This window comes from Schistocerca gregaria, chromosome 3 (assembly GCF_023897955.1).
Source record: "Schistocerca gregaria isolate iqSchGreg1 chromosome 3, iqSchGreg1.2, whole genome shotgun sequence".
NCBI lineage: Eukaryota > Metazoa > Arthropoda > Insecta > Orthoptera > Acrididae > Schistocerca > Schistocerca gregaria.
The window spans coordinates 343,042,496-343,064,767 of NC_064922.1; the positions used below are offsets into that span (position 1 = coordinate 343,042,496).

General features: G+C 43.9%; 1 protein-coding gene across 2 annotated transcripts in view; it reads left to right on the forward strand.

The window, feature by feature from the left end:
- The first annotated feature begins 1,597 nt into the window (after positions 1-1,597).
- LOC126354820 (receptor-type tyrosine-protein phosphatase N2) overlaps positions 1,598-22,272 on the forward strand; it is a 394,642-nt gene continuing 373,967 nt past the window's right edge. Inside the window, exon 1 of one of the 2 annotated variants that reach the window (XM_050004761.1) lies at positions 1,598-2,128. In XM_050004761.1, coding sequence (XP_049860718.1) covers positions 2,047-2,128 — 82 coding nt within the window. In that variant the 5' untranslated portion in view covers positions 1,598-2,046. The remainder of the gene's footprint in view (positions 2,129-22,272) is intronic. The other variant, XM_050004762.1, reaches the window with a different exon arrangement.

Genomic DNA, 22,272 nt, shown 5'->3' on the forward strand with positions numbered 1-22,272 from the left:
TGGAGCCACCACCAGCTATCACAGTGCCTTGTTGACAACTTGGGTCCATGGCTTCGTGGGGTCTGCACCACACTCGAACCCTACCATCAGCTCTCACCATCTGGAATCGGGATTCACCTGACCAGGCCACGGTTTTCCAGTCCCAGGTTTCTAGGGTCCAACCGATACGGTGAAGGGCCTAGGAGAGACGCTACAGTCGATGTCGTGGTGTTAGTTACGGCACACGCTTCGGTCACCTGCAGTCGTAGCGCATTAAAGCCAAACTTCACTGCACTGTCCTAACGGATACGCAGATTTCTGAGGATATGTCGCGCAGTGTTGCTTGTCTGTCAGCACTGACTACTCAATGAAAAAGCTGTTGCTGTCGGTCGTTAAGTGAGACTGTCGGCCACTGCATTGTCTGTGGTGAGAGGTAATGCCTAAAATTTCGTATTCTCGGCAACTCTTGACACAGTGGATTTCGGAATACTGAATACTCTAACGATTTCCGAAATTAAATGTCCCATGTGTCTACTTCCGTCTACAATTCCGCGTTCAGCGTGTGTTAATTTCGATAGGATATTGCAGTGCCTGTGTTATTCTGATTATGATGCAAAGTTCCTTTGGACATGCATGCATGTAGACGCGTGGTTGACGACATGTGGAAGTTTGGATCCGGTTGTGAGTCCTGCACGGATAGCCAAATGGTAAGGCGACCACTCGCGCGTTCGAGTCCCGGTTCGTCACAAATTTTCATTGTCGTCATTCCATTCTACAGTTGATGACAGTCCTTATTCGCAAATTGAGAATTTTTGTGATCTGTTAATTTCCGGTTCTAGGCGCTTCAGTTTGAAACCGCGTGACCGCTACGGTCGCAGGTTCGAATCCTGTCTCGGGCATAGATGTGCGTGATGTCCTTAGGTTAGTTAGGTTTAAGTATTTATAAGTTCTAGGGGACTGATGACCACAGATGTTACGTCCCATAGTGCTCAGAGCCATTTGAACCACAGGGCTATCAATTGTCACGCCCTTCTTTCGCTGGATGAACTATAGAGGGCGTTAAACAATTACTGACCTATTCAGCGAGATATTGTCGTTTGTTAATGGAAAGCAGTATTTACAGCACTACAGATGGTCGCTCAACAAGTGTTCTGGCGCCGTGCAAGAGTCTGCAAGTAATGTTTCATGTAGGGCTGCCGTTGCACGCAAACGGGACGCGGTTGGTGGTAGACGAGGCGTGTATTCTGGCGAGTGTTTGCTGCGCCACGGAGAAAATAAGACGAAAACTCGCGGTGGGGCAGACAGAGAGAGATTCATTCCGCAGCGCCGGCGTCCAGGGAGGCGAGGTCCCATTCGACGGTGGCGGCCGACAGGGAGCTCAACAAGTGTTCGCGCGATCAATAGCGCCACTAGCACCGTTACAGTGGGCGACGGCGGCAGCAGCGGGGGGGTGGCACAATCGTTATTGCAATAGGTCATGGGGAGGACGCGGCCGGGGGGCGCGGTGACGTCAGGCGGCCGCCATGTTGCCTCCAGCTGCGGCCGGGTAGGATTGGGGGGGGGGGGGGGAGGGGTGCGGAGGGGAGGGGAAGGGAGCGATAACGGGCAGCGAGCGCCGACCGCGCGCTCTGCCGTCTGCCCGACCGGCCGCCGTTCTCCGTACTACCGCCGCCCTGCGCGAAGGGCCGAGCGAGCCACTGCGCAAGCGCACCGGAGCGTCGCGTGGGCGTCGTCCCCGGGCTGTGACAAAGGGCGCGCGCCGCGGCAGCGTCGCCCGCGCATTCTCGCTCCGTCTCGATCCCGCAGCCGCCGACCGCGTCCGACCGTCTCTGTCGACGTGCGCGCGCGCCTCCGCGGGCAGGTAGCTCGGCCAGTATCGATCGGCGCGGGCCGTCCGGGGGCCGGAGTGCCGCCCACGCCGGCGGAGGGCGCTCGGGGTACCTGTTGGCAGCGTCGGCGTCGGCGCAGACGGCGCGCGGGGCTGCAGCCGCCGCCACAGCGTGGCGGTGCGCGCCGGCTGGCCGCGGGGCGCTGAGTCCTGCTCGGCACGCCGGCGGCAGCCACACCATGGCGGCTCAGCGGCGCGCCCTCGTGCTCTTGGCCGTGCTCGCGCTGTCCGCGGCCACCTGCGAGGCCCGCGGCTTCATCGGTGAGTACCGGCGGCCCGCCAGCACGCCGCCGACCCGGCACGTTCGCCGCTCGATAACGCACGGGGCAGCACGCAGCTCGTGCCAGCACGCCCGCTCGCTAACATCTGTTTCGCCTCTGCTTCGTTCAGAGCCTGTTTTCGTAACAATTTCATTACTAAAGTAATATTATGTGTAAGCCGTCGTCGACAGCTGTAAGATACTTGAATAATTTGAAGAATTTCACAGTCAGTACAACAGCTGAACATTTTAATTTTTTTATTTTTTATTTTATTTTGTTTGTTATCTGACAACCGATTGCGGTCTATAAGCTCAGCTGTTCATGTTTATGATGCCCAAGGACTGTAGACTGGAATCGGTTGCTGAACAATAAACAAAAAACAAGTGCAGTTGTCCTACGTAAACTGAAAAAACCCTTAAAGAGTAAACCTGTTGCAGCAGTCATGTATCTTTATTCTCTTTTTCCAGTGACCAGAGTTTTCAAATATGATTCTCTCTCTCTCTCTCTGTGTGTGTGTGTGTGTGTGTGTGTGTGTGTGTGTGTGTGAGCGCGCAAGCGCGCGTGTCCTTGCGTGCGCGTGTGCTGTTTTGCGTTTTCTTCCTTCGCCAGTCGTCTTCTTATGTGGTCCAGATATTGTACCTCCTTCGCACACACATGCAACGTATCAGGACGGGATTCGAACCCTGTTCCTTCCGAGTGTCTCACCCACAGCGTTACCTCATCCACCCTAAGATTCCCATCAGACAGACGGATTACGACCGTATTCCCTGACTTCATGAAATCCTGCGGAAAGCTGTGACATTTATTAATCTTGTTAGTCAGAACAGATACCATCGGTGACTATGCAGCTCGTTAGAATGAAATTACAGTGAAATGAACACCCTTACCTGCTTACAGGCGTTGAAATACGTCAACGGGGACAGATGAAAATGTGTGCCCCGAACGGGACTCGAACCCGGGATCTCCTGCTTACATGGCAGACGCTCTATCCATCTGAGCCACCGAGGACACAAAGGATAGCCCGACTGTAGGGATTTATCTCTGGCACGCGTCCCGCGAAACCCACATTCTCAACGTATTGTCCCGCACTACATTCGTAGTGCCCCCGTCCATTAAACTCATTACTCGCGGTGCGTTGCCGATTCCCGTAAGAGTTCGGGCGCTGTTTGTGGATTCGCAGAGGAGAAGAAGATGCTCAAGTGGCCGGTGAGCCTTAACTATATATTTACTAAGATGGTATCTGTTCTTTCGGACATGCACAAACGGTGCCTGAACTCTTACGGGAATCAGCTACGCGCCGCGATAATGAGTTTAATGGACGGGGGCACTACGAATGTAGTGCGGGACAATACGTTGAGAATGTGGGTTTCGCAGGAGGCGTGCCAGAGATAAATCCCTGCAGTCGCGCTATCCTCTGTGTCCTCGGTGGCTCAGATGGACCGAGCGGCAGCCGGCACGGTAGCTCAGCGTGTTCGGTCAGAGGGTTACGTGCACTCTGTAATAAAAAAAACTGAGTCAATCGATCAACAACGAACATAATGGATGTCTTACGACGTCCGCCCCGAGCAGATGCAACGAACAAAAGCGACCAAAATGAGATTAAATTAAAAAATTAAAAAAGAAAGATGGATAGAGCATCTGCCCTGTAAGCAGGAGATCCCGGGTTCGAGTCCCGGTCGGGGCACACATTTTCATCTGTCCCCGTTGACGTATGTCAACGCCTGTAAGCAGCTAAGGGTGTTTATTTGATTGTAATTGTTTGTCATTTGCGGGCAAGGCCTTTAGGGAAATGTATTTCTTCGTGGATAAACTGTGTCATGCAAATGGTTTGAAAACAGTTACAAGCTTCTACACAGTGCCTCATGAAGTGAGGGTACATGGCACTGTTGATGGTAATTCCTCAATCGGGTAGATCCATTACGCTCCACGATGTGACACTGTGGCTGACATACTGGATTTGAACCCCGTCCGGACACGTTGCATTTGTCTGTGAAATTCTGCTTGACGGAGGAGACAGAACACAGCAGCAACATAAAAAGACAACTGTAAAGAAAGTGACAGAACAACAAACACGCACACATCGCATCGAAAACTTGTGTCAACCCCGAAAAACTCTAATTTGGAAATAAATTCTCACAACATGACGTGGCACTCGTGAGGTAACGTTACAGGTGCGACGTAAGACATGGAGCAGCACTCTACATGAAACGCTTGCGCTTTGTATGGAGTCTGTTACCCAACGAAATTCCCTTCATTGACCTCTGTCCCCTGCCCTTAAAACATATCATGAAAATCTATGACCCCTGATTTCTGTTCTTGTCGAAAGACGCCAGTCGCGTATTTAAGTGTGGTGCGAACTCACTGTGGTACTGTCTTAGCTATAAGAAATACAATAGCCCTCCGCCACCATGTCTTTCATTAAACGCCATCATATTCGCAGGATTAAGCCTCCTTCTTTAGGCATCTATAAATGCTGGCTGTTAACTCATTCTGTGCGATGTAGCTGTAAGTCAGATGCATAAAGACCGAGGATTAATCCTCCAAAATTGGTATCATTTAGTAAACGATATTATGACACAGGTAGTATTGTATTTAGTGTGTATTAGTTTATACTGTCTTAAAGTTTAATCTTATGGGAAGTCTTTCCACTTTACACTGCATGCGGAATTTGTTGCCATTCTCTCGGATGTATGGTAACTAGTTGTTGCTGGATTTATCGCTGGGTAAGTCTAGCACACAATCGACTACTTCTCAACTTCGGTGATTTGCAGGTAAGGGATTTGCGCACGCCTGAACAACAAAAAATCATGTTTTACAACGACTTCCCAGGTAATCAAATTTGCTATTAAAAAAGAGAATTATCATGTCGAGAGACTGATATTATGAAATAATGTAGTAAATTAAAAAAATGTCATAAACAAGTGTGTTCACTTGGCCAGCAACATGATCTAATGTGCAGAGATCCAAACCAAGACAAACTACTTCAGGTCATATATGAGTTCCACCCAAATCTACTGTTGTCATAATATTACAAGATAATATCGCTCGACATGCGTCTTTAACATTTTCCCGCTGCTACTTTCGCACCGAGTCGCGTACAATTACACATCACTGCATACAATATTATCTAGATCAATGACAGTTATTTGCGACTCTCTAAAATGCGTCGTATATTCATTCTTGTGACCAGTATTTCCTGGATACCGCGTTAAGGCATTTTATGTATATTTATACAAAGTAACGTCACTCAGAAAAAAAGACATTTCGTTTAATAGTGTTCTAGCGCAGGATTTTAGGAAATGTACCCGACTAATACTTAGGACTCGTAGAGGACGCCAAGTGGATAATGCTTCGGACGTGCATCCACACCTGATACTTCTACGGACTATAAAAAGTCACTTAGTGCAACAATGTATTACATTCTTCTAGAAGACGTAGAATCAGATTTGTTGCGACTTTGGCTATTATTGAATTTGTAACAGATTACTGCTGAAGCAACGTACTCGCGATATCCCTGCTCTTGATTATCTGTGGGTTATTGGGTGCACCATCAAATCAACAATATTTACTGATGCACTTCAAACATAATTGTATTCTTGTCACAGAGACATGTGTTGTGATGTTCCCGTCCCTGTTACGGATGTAAGGCAGCCCGTCTAGATCCTCGATAGTAACGTCTCTGTACTTTTCTGTCCTCTCAGTCGATAAGGTAGATCTGTTAAGTATTATATGCAGCCGCCTCATGATGGAGATCGTAAGACGTTGTCTATCGTGAAAAACTGGAGAACGAAGAAACGATTTACTTCTGTTCTGACTGTGAAACACCTTGGATATAAAAAAAATAATTCGTCATTTCTGTACTCGGTATGTTTATGTGATCCTAGAATCGCGATGCCGAGGTCAAGGAATCATCTGAGTCAGTAATATAACTGACGCAATTGCTTATATTCAAATAACGTTATGATATTACCTCAATTTTAGAGGATTGTCAGTTGCCGTCGATTTCCTAGGAACGATTAATTTTCAGTCGCTCATAAGGGAAGGTAAAGATTTTGAGTGGCCGTCTGGGATGGTAAAATCTCTTTTCTTCTCCATTTTCATATTAGTCAGAGATTAACGCTCAGTAAAAATATGGAAATTTTTCTTTATATTTCGTTAATACTCTCAGACTTCCTATTTTTACATCCATCTAATACGTCAATCGCTTTTCACATGAAATAAAGCATCAACAAAAATTAAATCGAACATTCAGCATAAAAAATCATAGTGTCACAAATTATTACTAAACGTATCATTTATGCGAGAGGTGTTCAATAAGTAATGCAGAACTTTTTTGCTAAAGCAGGTTGGATTTCAATATACCACATTATTCCTCACTCTTTTGACTACATAACCCTGTTTTTCAACATAATCACAATCCAATGCGACGGCCTTAGGCCACCAACTGGGAGCCGTATGTCCGCATGGTACCACTTTACTGGTCGACGTCGGACGCAACGTCTTGTTGCATCAACAACATTCCACCGTTCACGTACTGCTTCATGAAGAGTGCATTCTTGGCCCAAACAGATGGAAGTCGGAAGATGCGAAATCCGGGCTATAGAATGGCTGATGAAGAACTGAGACGTCCAACGACTCGTCGTGCTTTTGTTCACTACTAGGTCTCCGTAGACATTCTACAACGCCTGTGAATATCTTCAATGATCTGCTTTTCCGCCAAAAGGAACTCAGCCACAGCTCTCTACTTGGAACGTTCGTCTGTTACAGACGCCATTTTGAAGGCTGTGTATAGCGCTGCCATCTGTCGGAAATTCATGACACTGTAGGGGCTGAAGAGGGACTAATCCACAATGTCCCACAACAAATTCTGCATTTCTTCTTTTCGACCAAAATTAGCCCAGAAAAAAGTGTTACTCACTGAACGCCCCACGTTAATTGATCTTCATTGACCGTGAGCGTGATAGAACCGTTACGATTATTCCTGGATACTGCCCTCAAACCTTGTTCGTGCAATTTTCAACTTTTTAATACATTTTATACGTCTTTTCTGATTCAATAAAGAAAAAAGTTTGAAGTTCCACAATTTTCCGCTATTTTACAATTGAAGTCACCGATTTTATCGCCTGATTTTATTATTTATTATCTTCATCTTTTTAAAACAAATTCTGTAGGCTGAAGAGCGGCGTACTAAGCTGCTGCCAGCCCGCCCCCATCGGGGGGAATCGAAACTCAATAAAGAAAACAATAAAATGTCTTTTCTGAAATGTGTATCAGTTTTTTTTTCTTTTTTTTTTTTTTTTTTTTTTTTTTTTTTTTTTTTTTTTTTTTTTTTTTTTTTTAGTTACTTGCTCGAGAAGTCACCCAGGCTGCCCTTTGCATACTTACAGCGTCAGTCCAGTCCACATACGAGTTCTAACCATTGTGTAAGATTCCGGTAGTACAGTTTTGCTTTGAATTCTAAAGAGACAAAAATAGCGTTGGAAAATCCTGCAGTACAAACGCATAACAAAAAAAATTTTTTTTCGCCTGTAACTGTGTTACTAATCAAGCCACCAACATAAAATTTGAGCTCCATACTGGATCTGACTCGAATATAAAAGAGACTTTAGCACTCCCTCTTCAGATCGCGAGTGGCCTACCGGGACCATCCCACCGCCGTGTCATCTTCAGAGGAGGATGCGGAAAGGAGGGGCGTGGGGTCAGCACACCACACTCCCGGTCGTTATGATGGTATTCTTTACTGAAGCCGCTACTATTCGGTCGAGTAGCTCCTCAGTTGGCATCACGAGGCTGAGTGCACCCCGAAAAATGGCAGCAGCGCATGGCGGCATGGATGGTCATCCATCCAAGTGCCGACCACGCCCGACAGCGCTTAACTTCGGTGACCTCACGGGAAGCGGTGTATCCACTGCGGCAAGGCCGTTGCCCAAAAAGAGACGTTAAAAACTGTAATTTTTAATTTTCTTTTTTCTGATCATTAGTGTTTTTCGGGTTCGTCTTCAGTAAGTTAAAATATGTGGAAGGGTAACAAAATGTCTGCATCGCAGCCAGCTGTATTACCAATTTGTTCCTTTTGTTGTTATAGAACCCGCCAGCCTCTCTCCCCCCCCCCCCCCCCTCACCCCCTCCCACCGCAAGAAAGACAGTAAATCAAATTCTCGCTTCTAAGAAGAGAGGCTGTAGCGCAGTGATTGATTGATGTATTGTTACCGTCCGGGTCTCCCTAGCGTTGTTGGCAATAAGGTTCCACTCAGGCCTTGAGAGGCCAATTGAGGATCTGCTTGATTGAGAAGAAGCGGCTCCAGTCACGAAAGATGACAACAGCCGGGAGAGCGGTGTGCTGATCACATGCCCCTCCATATCCGCATCCAGTGACGCCTGTGGGCTGAGGTCGACACGGGGGTCTGTCAGTGTCGTTGGACCTTCCGGGGTCTGTTCGAAAAGACTTACGTTTTAGGCGGAATAACTTGCGGTAATGACGGTAGTCGTAAATACAATGAAGCGCCCAAAAAAAAAGAAAAAAGAAAAAAAAAGAATAGGAACTGATATTGACATGTGTATTCAAATATAGAGATGTGTAAACAGATAGGATGCGGTGCTATGGTCAGTGACGCTGATGTAGGACAACAAGTGTCTGGCGCAATTGTTAGATGCGGTGGTCTAGCGGTTCTAGGCGCTCAGTCCGGAGCCGCGCGACTGCTACGGTCGCAGGTTCGAATCCTGCCTCGGGCATGGATGTGTGTGATGTCCTTAGGTTAGTTAGGTTTAAGTAGTTCTAAGTCTATGGGACTGATGACCTCAGATGTTAAGTCCCATAGTGCTCAGAACCATTTGAACCATTTGTAAATTTCCGACGTGCGGCTGTAATCACGTCGAAAGCCTTTTCACGTGAATCACCTGAGTACAAATGAAAGCTCCGCTAGATCAGTTGCTGCTGCTACAATGGCAGGCTATCAAGATTTAAGTCAATTTGAACGTAGCGTAATAGTCGGCACACGAGCGATGGGACACAGCATGTCGAGGTAGTGACGAAGTGGGGATTTTCCCGTACGACCATTTCTCGAGTGTACTGTTAATATCAGGAATCCGGCAAAACATCATGTTTCGGATATCGCTGGGGCCGGAAAAAGATGCTGCAAATACGGGACCAATGACGACTGAAGAGAATCGTTCATTGTGACGAAAGTGCAGCCCTTACGCAAACTGCTGCAGATTTCAATGCTGGGTCATCTACAAGTGTCAGCGTGCAAACCATTTAACTAGACATCATCGATGTGTACCCTTGATGACTGGAAGACACAAAGCTTTACGTCTCGTCTGTGCCCATCAATACTTACATTGGACTGTTGATGACTGGGAACTTGTGGCCTGGTCGGACGAGTCTCGTTCCAAATTCTATCGAGCGGATGGATGTGTACGGGTATGGAAACAGCTTCTGTAATGGTGTGGGGCGTGTGCAGTTAGAGTGATGTGGGACCCATGACACGTCTAGGTACGACTCTGACACGTGATACGTACGTAAGCATCTTGTCTGATCTCCTGCGCCCATTCACGTCCATTGTGCATTCCGATGGACTTGCGCAATTCCAGAAGGACAATGCAACACCCCACACGTCCAGAATTGCTACGGATTGGCTCTAGGAACACTCTTCTGAGTTTAAACACTTCCGCTGGTCACGAAATTCCCCAGACATGATCATTATTGAGCTTAGCTGGGATGCCTTTAAAAGTGCTGTTCAGGTACGTTATTTCGACACTGAAAAGTTTTTTAGTACATCATTATACAAGTGCTTAAACGTGGGTTTCCAATGCGTTTCTGCATACAGCGCAGATGAAATTACGCTGGCACAGACTACAGAAACACGTAAAAAGCAATTATTCATTCCACGCTCCATGTACGAATGGAATGAGAAAACACGGAAGTGATAAGGGAAAAACTGTCCCTTTCCACGCGCCGTATAAGTAAGATGTAGATGTTGTAAATTTATCAAGTATAACATTGTTACATACTCGAAACGTATTTCGTTCTTCACTTACTTAACTCCACGACGTACCCATATCTAAATTATCTTACTACGTTCACAAAACACAACTGCATCTTGCACTCTGCAAGATTTATGCTTACATTTATGCTGTCATCGGTATATTCTGAGACTTGCAGCTCTTAAATTAGCTTCACACAAATATAATTTCCTTATCTTGTGTTCTAATTTTCAGTTGTTTCATCTAGACTGTATAATATATGGCAAATGCCATATATAATTCCGTATCTTATTCTAGAACCGATTATTAAAGAAGAAACTTATTCTCATGAAGGGTTAATGGTTCGAAAGTGGAATTCAATTGCGGATTTTTGCATTCAGGATGTATAAATTAAAGTTCTTGAGAAATAACTCACATAAGATGACCAAATATAACACACTTGATGATGCATTACGAATATGATTTGTAGCAGTGCAACGTATCCATTCTCCTTTACGGAGCTATTGTGAAAAAGAAGACTCCGCTATACTCAATAGTCACGTGATTTAGGTTTATACTTATATGGACATGGTGTCTGTTCTTTCGGACATGTCCGAAAGAACAGACATCATTGATGACCTACAGCCGTCGAGAACCAAATTACAATTATATTAATACCTTCAGCTGCTGATGGGCGTTGATATATACCAACGAGGACAGATGAAAATGTGTGCCCCGACCGGGACTCGAACCCCGGATCTCCTGCTTACATGGCAGACCCTCTATACATTTTTTTTTTTTTTAGATATCATTTTGTTCTCTATTGTTAGTTGAATTTATTCGTGGCACACGTCCGATGACACCTGTTCAGGTGCTTTGTTGATCCGTTCACTCAATTTCCTATTAAAATTCTAATTTCGTTCTCGACAGCTGCAAGTCATCAACGGAGTCTGTTCTTTCGGACGTATCCGAAAGAACAGACACCATATCCATATAAGTATATAGTTCTGGCAATACCGGCCATGGCCTCCTTCTTCTGTGCGGATGCACACATATTCACCGAAATCTTAGGGGACTTGGTAAGAATCTCTTCCACGAGTAATGAGTGAGTAGGGGTGGGACACTACGAATGTAGTGCTTGGACATTTAAGGTGAGAATGTGGGTCTCGCGGGAGGCGTGTGTGATTTAGTCCCTGCAGTCACACTATCCTCTGTGTCCTCGGTGGCTCAGATGGATGGCATAGAAAATAAAGTTGCCGGCGCGGTAGCTCAGCGTGTTCGGTCAGAGGGTTAGCTGCTCTTTGTAATAAAAAAAAACTGAGTTAACCGATCAACGACGAACTTAAACGGGTGTCTTACGATGTCCGCCCCGAGCAGATGCAACGAACGAAAGCGAGCAAAATGGGATTTAAAAATAAAAAAGATGGATAGCGCGTCTGACATGTAAGCAGGAGATCCCGGGTTCGAGTCCCGGTCGGGGCACACATATTCACCTGTCCCCGTTGATATATATCAACGCCCATCAGCAGCTGAAGGTATTAAGATAATTTTAATTTGATTTAGATTTAGAGAACGATGACGGGTAAATGTCAACAAACATATATCTCACTGTAAACTTTTCCTTTCCAAGTAGCCTCAGGAGTATACAAATAATGCACTATACATCCGAAGCATTTCTAAAAAGCTGAAACTGAAGTGCATTTTGAGGTCTTATTAGGAAGTAAAAGCTTCCAAGTTTGTTGCAGTATTAATTTAATCTCCATTCGTCGTTATCTTTAGTGGCATATAAAATAAAGTACATAATTTTGATTGTCACAGTCAGCCGCTAGATCCGAATTTGAATTTGTTTCATGTAAGCAAGAAATAACTCTATTTTCCTACTTTTTGAAGACATCACTGAAGCGAATTTTGTTTGCTGTTCTATGAATCACCGACATCCTACTGTACCATAGAGCACTCGCAAGCTCAACAATATAAAACAACGTTATAGTAATGTTTTCTCTTTTACAAAATGTTACGTTTAATCTTTTGTAACGATAGTAATTCTAAATACTATCCACTTACATTACTGATTTTTATTTTTAATGACATAAAACGCAATCTCAGAAATTCATCCAGTGATTATGGTACAATTTAAAAAGTAAGGTAACGATAGCTATAACTAAGAAAAATATTCAGAAGATGCCAGACTAACACATTTCCAATAACGCTGATCATTATATTTCAACGTAGTCACGATGTTTCTGCAAGCATTTGTTCAACCGATACCTCAGCACTGGTAATCGCCTGTCTCTCAGGTGCTTCTCCACTGATCTGAGGAGACGAGTGGCAGATCAGCTCTCATCAGTCATCAGTAGACCTGATTTTCTGCAGCACTCGAAGATACTGGACCATCCTCTCTACAGCTCCGACCAAGTACCAAGTAAGTTCCATCTCTTTCAGCTGAGAAGACGTTTGGGTAGAAGACGATTCTCTGCCTATGGGGACGTCCATCATACGGCCATGACGAGACAACAAGTTCCTTTTTTGCAAATATAGATGTACTGTTTATCAGTGGAACACATCATTGGAAAGAAATGCGCATTGAACACGTTTAAAAGTAATGCGCACCAGCGGTTACCAGTGTGTCGATAACTGCCTAAGGAATATACTTTCCGAACAGACCTTGTGTTAATGTACTTCCTGAATCATCTTTGTTATGGAGCGGAGGTTTGATCGTACCGACTTGTAAGCGTACAGATACGTTGGTTAATATTTCATGGATTTTGTGAAAAATCTGTACTTTTAGCAGTTAGTATAATTGAGTAATCGTTCATAATTGGCTTTCAGTTAAGTTTACGCAGCATTATTATCGTAAGTTAAGGTACTGAGACGATTCAGGGGTTGTTGGGAGTTGGATTTTTATGTTCGACGTGCACCTAGGGCGTCGTGCGGCGGCGAAAGGCACCCTTTTGATGAGTTTCAATCATGACACGTAGTCGCTGAGTGTCTGCAGCGCCGTACGTAGCTTTATGGAGCTCCTACCTGGCGAATTTCCATGGTTTTTTGTCAACTCAGATCTTTAAAATGTAAAACGAAAAAAAGAGAAGACTCTGACGACAGAAATTTGTCAGAGGAGATGTTCTTGTGACACGACTGAATTGTAATTTGAGTTGAAAACTGCGCTTGAAATCTGGCCAACAAAGCAGGTTGCGTCCAGAGTTCGTAGCCTGTTGTTCTTCTTAGTAAAAGTAGCTTTACATGAAGAACGGCTGGAAGAAGTGGACATTCCGTTTGATACAAGATAAAAGCATACTTCAAGACGGCGGAAAACCTCGCAAACTATTATGGACGCATACAGGTTTTTCGTACGCAAATGTATATATACTGAAAATTAAGTTTAGGCATTTAAAACCCGAATCGCGATTTTCAGTATGTTTGAAGTTTTATGATGATATTGTGCTTCTTTTCTAGTTTAGCAATTGGTGGATACAACATAAGGACCAAATGTTAAGTGACAAGTTTAGTGACTGCCTTAAAAACAGCCTTCATACTAAACGCCAATGAACTTACAAAAGCACATTTGCAACGACAAACCTTGTACTTACTTGTGGATGAAATTTCCCACAGATGTTTTTATCAGGCTACCGGTAAACGTTACGAAATTCAGTGTCATCGTTAAGGCTACAACATGTTTGTCAGACAACTTCGTTGCTAAAGCAAGTGAAAATCGACGATAAAGCTATAGTATGAAGTATTCAATATCCTTTAGTAAAGTAGCTGTCATTAAGAAAGTAAAAGCAATGCGTCTCAAACATTTCAGTCACTTCACCCCCTAGGGCTGAGAATAAAATCTGCTATCTGGCATTAGTATGTATTTTTATTTGAAACACTATGTTTCTCGAAGTGCTCGTACGTACGAACAAGAAGTAATAAGATACTTACCCTCCCACAAACATACATCACACTGTGAAATATAATCTATTTGTGAGACATGTGCCACTATCCTCGCAGCCGTATGGATTACGCAACCTGTAACAGCAACAAAGCTAATATGGGTCGAGCTGTATATCCCTGAATATTCAACGCTGTTCATTCTAAGAACAAATGTGTAAATACCTCATCACATTAACATTAAACTGCGTAATGTCGTATATTCAGGCGTTAGGTTCTACTACTTACGTTATTACAAGATGGTATATTTGACACTGATCTGTGGATCGTGGCATGCGACTGAGATATTGATGCATATAACAGATTTTTTAGTGGAAAAAAAGAAACTGTGACAAGTACATGATAATTTGTGTTTGAATGTAAGTAAAACGATCTGCTTCAAGACATGTATATTATGATCTTACCAATAACGTTTGTTTGTTTTTTCAACACCAATTTCGTTAAAATGAAAGTTACCTTATTGCGAATGGAATAAAGTATTTATTTAAACAACGGTTGATACAGGAAAAAAGCTTTGTGCATGAAATCTAATGTGGATAACGAACCGGATACAAAGTAGAGAGTCTACCATCATTCCGTATGTTTTACATTTACGCATTGTGACGTGTTTGGAGAAAGAAAATATCCCTTGTAAAAATTATCAGGGCTTCCAAAAAAAGGAAATATTTCGAGAATCAGTTCGCTTTGTTCGTACGTGATACCCAGACAGCCGTAAAGAACGGTGGTTCGTACCTTGACTTGCGGAATGTTTTCGATGTACAGTTCCTCACTGTCGTTTAGTCCACAAAACAGATTTGTGACTGGAATTCTCAGAAGATAGACCTCAGTACGTTGTTCTCAATGGAATGAAATCGACGAATGTAAAGGTAATTTCAGGAGTTCAAGGAGGTCTGGGAGCTCCGTGAGGCTGTTTGTAAACGGTGTTGTCTATAAAAATATTGCTCTCCCAGAATACGGTAGCGAAATGCAAGAAAGTCTGCAGAGGATTGGAGACTGATGCAGGAACTGGTAGATGATGCTGAACGTGAATAAATGTAACATACTGCACATAAATAGACGCAGAGATCCATTAATGTTAATTACGCTACTGGCGATAAATGATTAGAAACAGTAACTACAATAGAATGCCTAGGAGTAGTCTTCTAGAGCTATCAAAAGTAGAATAAACACTTAAAACTGTTTGTAGGAAAAGCAGAAGCCAGACTGAAATTCATGAAAAGAATCTTATGGAAATATCACTCATCCACGAAAGAGGTTGGTTACCTAACTATTCGTTCGCCCGTTTCTTGAGTACTGCTCATCGGTGTGGGACCCTTACGAGGTTGGGGTAATAGATAAGAGAGAGTAGACCAAACGAAAAGCTTTCGCCATGGGATTGTTTAGAAAGTGCGATAACGTTGCGGAGACACTCGACAATTTGCAGTGGCGACAAGAGAAGCCTTGTAAATTACAGAGAGGTTTACTGTGGGGATAGCGAGCGAGGGGACGCAGTGGTTAGCACATTGGATGCGCATTCGGGAGGACGACGGTTTAAATTCGCGTCCGCCCATCCTTTTTTAGGTTTTCCCTGATTTCCCTAAATGGCTTCAGGGAAATGCCGGGATGGTGCCTCGGAAAGGACACGGCCGATTTTCTTGCCAACCCTTCCCTACTCCGAGCTTGTGCTCCGTCTCTAATATCCCCGTTGTCAGAGGGACATTAAACACTAGTTTCCTCCCTTCTAGTGTGGAAATTACGAGATCGTATGTTCTTAGAAGGACGGGTAATAAGAAAGACGAGAAAACCTGAAAAATTAGAGCTCATACAGAGTACCATCAACAAGCGTCCGCTGCAGGCAGCTTTCGCGAACAAAACAGGGAACAGAGATAAGATTATGATGCCACAACGGCCTTCTGTCAAAGACCGTAAGGAGGCTTACGGAGAACGGATGTAGATAGATGTAGGTGTAGGGTACAGAAAAACTACTAGAGGACTTCAAAGATGAAGTAACACACGCCGTCCTACGCTAAGACCAACGGCGGCGGGTTACCAGAAGAGAGTACATGTTCTGCGTATCCCGCAGTTCTGACGCGGTACATGTGTCAGGGGAAACAAATATGCTGCGATACGGATAACAGATGCATCATAGTGTGCGAGTGAAATGGCACGGCATCTGCAAACGTAGTCCTAATTCGGAGTAGGCGGAAAAAAAGTCTGAATTGCGCACAGATACACCGTGAAATTTTTTCGGTATGGACTAAATGTCCAGTCGTTGTGAAACGATGACATAAATTTGACGAACGCCGCAACAGGCCTGGGTGATACTGATCGGGAAGAAGGCCATCGACGTCGGCCGCGGACGAGAATGTTCAGGCAATCTAGGAAGTGATTCGCACATTTTCCAACGACGAGAAAATTCACTTAGTGGTTCTCGTATGGTTTTGCGTCCAAGGAGCAGCTTCCTGCCGACTAGTACTTGAACGATTAGTTGGACTTACCAACCGTTCTTTACAGAGACTTAGTGACTACGCCGAAAAATAGTGTCACTTATCTCTGACGCTTAAAGTGTAATGTACCACTGATTAAAATTTCTTTGCTTATCATAATGTTAACTTCCTTTTTGAGGTATCCTCTTATAAAACATGTCAAAGAGAATATCTGGAGCCAAGGATAGAGCTGGGAAGGGAGTGCCCGGTGAAGAACTACAGAAAAACAATTAATGACTCTTTAGGCACGAAAAGCGAAGCGGAAAATATGGGCCAATTAGGCGGTCGGTCAAACAGCTTAAGCAAAAGGTGAGACCGTACAAATTAATCAACTATATAAAAAAACGTAAATTAGTTAGCAACTACAGCTTGCACACATTTTGTTCAACATGTCACTACAGATATTCGGATGTAGGTTATGACAGATTCGGTATGCCTGCCGTCATTGCCCATGATGTGGCGCAGACGAATAGCGAAATTCTGCATGAGTCGCTGAAGTGTCGGAATATCGATGTTGTCGATGACCCCCTGAATGGCTGTTTTCAGCTCAGCAATGGTTTTGGGGGTTACTGCTGTACACCTTGTCTTAAATATAGCCCTACAACAAGGAGTCGCCTGTGCTCATATGGCGGCCAATCGCGGCCCATGCTAGTGGCCTCTGGGTACCCTACAGCCAGAATGCGGTCCCAAAGTGCTCCACCTGGTCATCAAACGGATCGAGCTCCGTCTTGCATGAACCACATCTTGTCGAAATCAGGGGCACTTTTGATAATGGATATGAAACCATCTTCCAAAATTTCACGTACCGTTCGGTAGTCACCGTGCCATCAAGGAATATCGCACCGATTGCTCCGTAACTGGACATTGCACAGCAGACAGTCACCCGTTGAGTGTGAAGAGACTTCTGGACGGCGAAATGCTTGTTCTCAGTCCCACAGATTCGCCATTTTTCCTTATTGAAGGATCCACCCAAATGAAAGTGTGTAAACGTTACAATACGAGTTTCCATCACGCCCCGCGGTCAACCGTGCAGTTTGAACGTCCCAACACAAACCGTTTGCAACTTACGACAATTTTATTTCATATAGATAGTTCAATAGCTGTCACCCTCTAGGTGGACGATACAGTGGACGACGGATAGAACTGAGGCGTTTGCTACCAGGGCAAATATCGAAGCTTGTGATGAAAATGCTTTTTTTCCGACACCGGAACGTTAGAGAGTGGTTCTTACGGTGAAATGCTGCAACGGGCGCCTGCAGGTTTCGAGGCAGTAATGAATTTTTCGGAGTCCACCTGTGACTGGCCGGCAGTGGCCTGTCTGCGGCCTCACCACTTCCGCAGGACGGAAGCGGACGCCTGCCGTGTTTGCTCTTACTCAATAACGACGCCACGCTACCTGCCACGGGACAATCGCTACAGACCTCGGAAGTGTGTTCGAACTCGAGAATCCCAATTAACGTATCCCACGAAATACTTATGACACCCACTGCGCCAAAGGAACCTAGATTAAGACGATGCCAATTGGCTGAGGTGCCAGACCAAATCGTATGGTGACCTGACCAGATGTCTTGTTCTTACTACAACCGCGCTTCACTAACTCGCACTGTAATTCAGCCTATACATTTCCATTTTTGAATTCTCTAACATACCTACGTGATTAAGGGATCTAACATTTCATGTTCTGTCCCGAAGAATGGCAGTTTGATTTTTCGTTATGGCATCCTCCTGAATAGTCCCGCCTGGAGATACGAACGGTGGGCTATTTTATCTCCAGTATATTCTACCCGAGAGGATTCCAGAATTATTTAAGTGTTCTGTAGAGACGCGTACTTTCGGACAAACTAACGGCTTTAGTTTCGCGCACAGACCCAAAATATCGGTTAATTGTGTAACTGAAAAATTAGAACTTCATAGTTTAGATGCGTTCCGCACTATAAATGCTTTGCTTAACGAATTTTAAGGAACGAGTGCCTGAAGTAGTACACTTCCTCTGTAAATATTTACACAAAATTAAACATTTGCGTTTTATTTAGTTACAGGATCACTTTTAAACAGCTGGATTAGACTCATAATTCCCCATTGCTCCTCTATCTATTAATTTTCTTTTTTATGTTAACTGTTTTCCCCTGGATACTTACCACTTTTTAATTTTTTCTGTGTTTCATTCTATTGTGAATTTCTTTTTTGTATATGACATTTTCAACTAGATCTTCGAGCACAATCCTAAGCGAGTTGTGATGCGTTTTAATTTCTCAAAATGTATAATATTTGTTGTCAGTTAGCAATGACTCGTTCTTTCAATGGACTCACACAACGTTAGCCGTCTTTTTCTAATTTAATTTCTATTTTTTTCCTACGTGTTTTAAACTTCTTTGTTACTTGTTAATTTAAATTAATCAAAATTAACACAGAAATTTAACATACGTTGAGAAATTTGCAAATGAAACTAGAAGAAGTTTAAAATCCTTGTATAAAATGCATTTTTTGAACGATAAGCAGATAGTTCAAATATGCATTTTATACATTACTTAACGGCTGATGACAATCACCTTCCAAAAATGTTTAAAATCTTTCGTTTTGGTGAATTTGGTAGACGTATTTCTTAGAATATAATTGTTTCGGGGCATTTCACACATTCTGATTCTCGATAACTGAAAAACGCAGCCTTGTGCCGCACAATGTCATTCCAGGGTTTGGATGAACTACATCATAAATTTGAGGCGTTCTTTCCAATAAGATTTTGGCGGGCAACCTCTTTAGAAGTTCACATTACACTCTATATCGTTTCCTTCGCGTCCGTCGCATTCTGAGAGGCTTGAATTGTCAGAAGTGCCTCCAGTTTACGTCTGCATCACATGTCCCGCCCCGAAAGGTGTAGATGTTAAGTCCCATAGTGCTCAGAGCCACTTGAAGCACATGTCCCGCAGCGAACGATCTGCTCTTAAGCCAGGTCAGAAAAGCAGGCGGCTACAAGCTAACATTCTTAAATTTCCATCAAACTATTTTGCTCATTGTCCCCGTTTGACACTCTCCGAAGGAGTAATGAATTGAAAGAGCAAAAGTCAGCAGAAATAAATTATCTTCTTTAAATCCCAAAATTCTGCCATAGTTACCGGAAAGGATTTCTCCATGCTTGGAATAGGTACGTAATTTAAAGATGGCGAAGAGCTTTGTCGGACTCGGGTTTGCAGTTTGGACGAGGGGCGTTCACTAAGTAATGTAATAAATTTTTTTTTCGGCCAAATTGGGCTGAAAAATGCGGAACTTTTGTGGGTCATCGTCGATCCCTTGTAGTTTCATGAAGTTCCGATACATGGCGGCGCTGTACGTAGTCTTCAAAATGGCGCCTGTAACGGAGGTACGTTTCATACAGAGAGCTGTCACTGAATTTGTTTGGCGGAAAACCAGGACATTGGAGACACTCTCAGACGCTTGCGGAATGTCTACGGAGACCTGGCAGTGAGCAAAAGTATGGTGAGTCGTTGTGCGTGGCGTCTGTCATCGTCGCAACTTAATCGTTCTTCGTCATCCACCCATAGCCCGAGTCTCGCACCTTCCGAATTCTATCTTTTGCTCAATGCAGTACTAACTCAGAAGGAAGCAGACATAAATGATGGGGTGTTCCGACCAGTAGAGTAGTACCATGTGGCCATACAGACGCTCACAATACGGTGGCATAGGGCCGTCCCATTGAATGGGGATTTTGTTGAAAAATAGTTTTGTAGGCAAAAGAATGAGGATATTGTGGTGTATTGGAATCTTGAATGAAACCAACTTGCTTTCAGGAAAAAAAAATGTGTTGCATTACTGATAGAACGCCCCTCCTAACTTAAATCGTCTGTCAAACTCCGCAGACAGTTGGCAGACATTGATATACGGGTGGCTGCTGCGATATTTCGGACTTGTAGCGCTGTGGCCGTCACGAATAACGGCGTGCGGCAGATTCTGTTTATAGCGACTGCCTGCCGGCATCGATTCCTTCAGCTGTCGTAGCGGCGCCTTAATTTAGCCCCAGACGTCGAGTATCCTCTCAGCGGAAAATTGAATATGGCATCTCCACAAACAAATCTGTCTCTCAGTCCCCGTCTGTTAACCATTTACCGTGATCCGTGATCGCATTGGTGTTTGTCGACGTAGAAATTCCGGGACCAATGACTGAGGGAAGACACTCTGTGCTCGTAGGTCGAAAACATAGTTCACCCAAGATAAAATACAGGGCGTTTCAAAATCAATGTGCCGGTTCTAAGGCTTTGTAGCATTTATTAAAGTTAACTTACGGTTATAAATAATACATCAAATGAAAGAGCAGCTAAAACAGTTTTTCTTACAAGTGTTCACTTAGATAAAATGCCAAGTCATCACCGAAGAAGACACGATCCAGAATATCTTCATCGTCATGCAGCAACGTTTCGTTTGCAAAGTTGACACATAAACCATACGCTGTAGGTCTTTTCCAGCTTGTAACAGCTGCAGACGACAAGGACTTAGTTGTAAGCGTCTCCTCAAAGATCTCCACCGAGACATCACTGGAAATGCTAAATCACGACTAGCCATCTGAACTGATTTCTTGGTGCTAAGCGTGAAAGGCACTCATTCGTTCAGCACGTTCTTCAGTCACTCTTGGTCGTTCCAGTCTCTTCCCTTTGCGTAAAGGATACAAACAAAACTGTTTAAATTGCTCATTCATTTGAGGTATTATTTATATTTGTAACATGAATGTAATAAATGATATATAGCCTTAAAACCCGTATATTCATTTTGAAACACCCTGTATTGTACACAAAGTCTTCTTCTTCTTTCTTCCTAGCCTAATGGCTGTTTCCTTCAGTGCTCCTGAGGTTGTAACTCGATTTTCTTTGACGGGATTTTTTTTTTCTTAATCAGCTGGTGATTTACTTCTTACGATTTTCACAATCTTCCGTTTATCTATCCTGTGTATGTGTTCGTTCCTTTCATGATTTCTCTTATGTACCCACTCATTAATGGAGTCTACTTTACATCCTTTCCTAATTCTTTCGCTTCCTTCTTTATCTACCAGTGTCTTGCCTGTAATCCTTCTCAGAATTTTCATTTCCGTGGTCTTGTGTCAGCAGTGTAAGTCATACCTGGTCTCACTATTTTTCGTATACACCTTTTCCTATACATCTCTTTCTATATGTTTGTTTTTCCAATTAGTATCATTTAAACATCCTGCTTTTGCTACTTGTTCTCTAACTCCCTATTCTGAACTTCCACTTATGGACAGTTCAATAAATAGATATTTAAGTGTCATTACCTGTTTGCGTCTAACTGGTTCCGCAGGTGTGGCCATACATTTGGTTGTGTGTGTGACTAAGAGCACATTTAGGTTTTTGGCCGCGGTGGGCGAGCGGTTCTAGGCGCTTCAGTCCGGAACCAGGCGGCTGCTATGGTTTCAGGTTCGAATCCTGCCGCGGGTATGGATGTGTGTGATGTCCTTAGGTTTATGTAGTTCTAGGTCTGGGGGACTGATGACCTCAGCTGTTAAGTCCCGTAGTGCTTAGAGCCATTTTTGAGGTTTTTGGTTGTCATGCTTGTAAATCACTAGGTTTCGGCTTTTGCCATTACCACCGCTCACCACCATAATCATCGGTAGGAGCAGCAACAGCATCCCCATCGCCAGAGTCGGTCTAAGGTCCAAGCGACAAAAGATCACAGGGGTGTCAAAGGTGCCACAACCGTAATTATCATTATGAGTAACAGCCGAAATGCAAGACGTGTACAATGCGTATCACAATTAGTAGTGAATAGTGACAGGGCTGAAGGC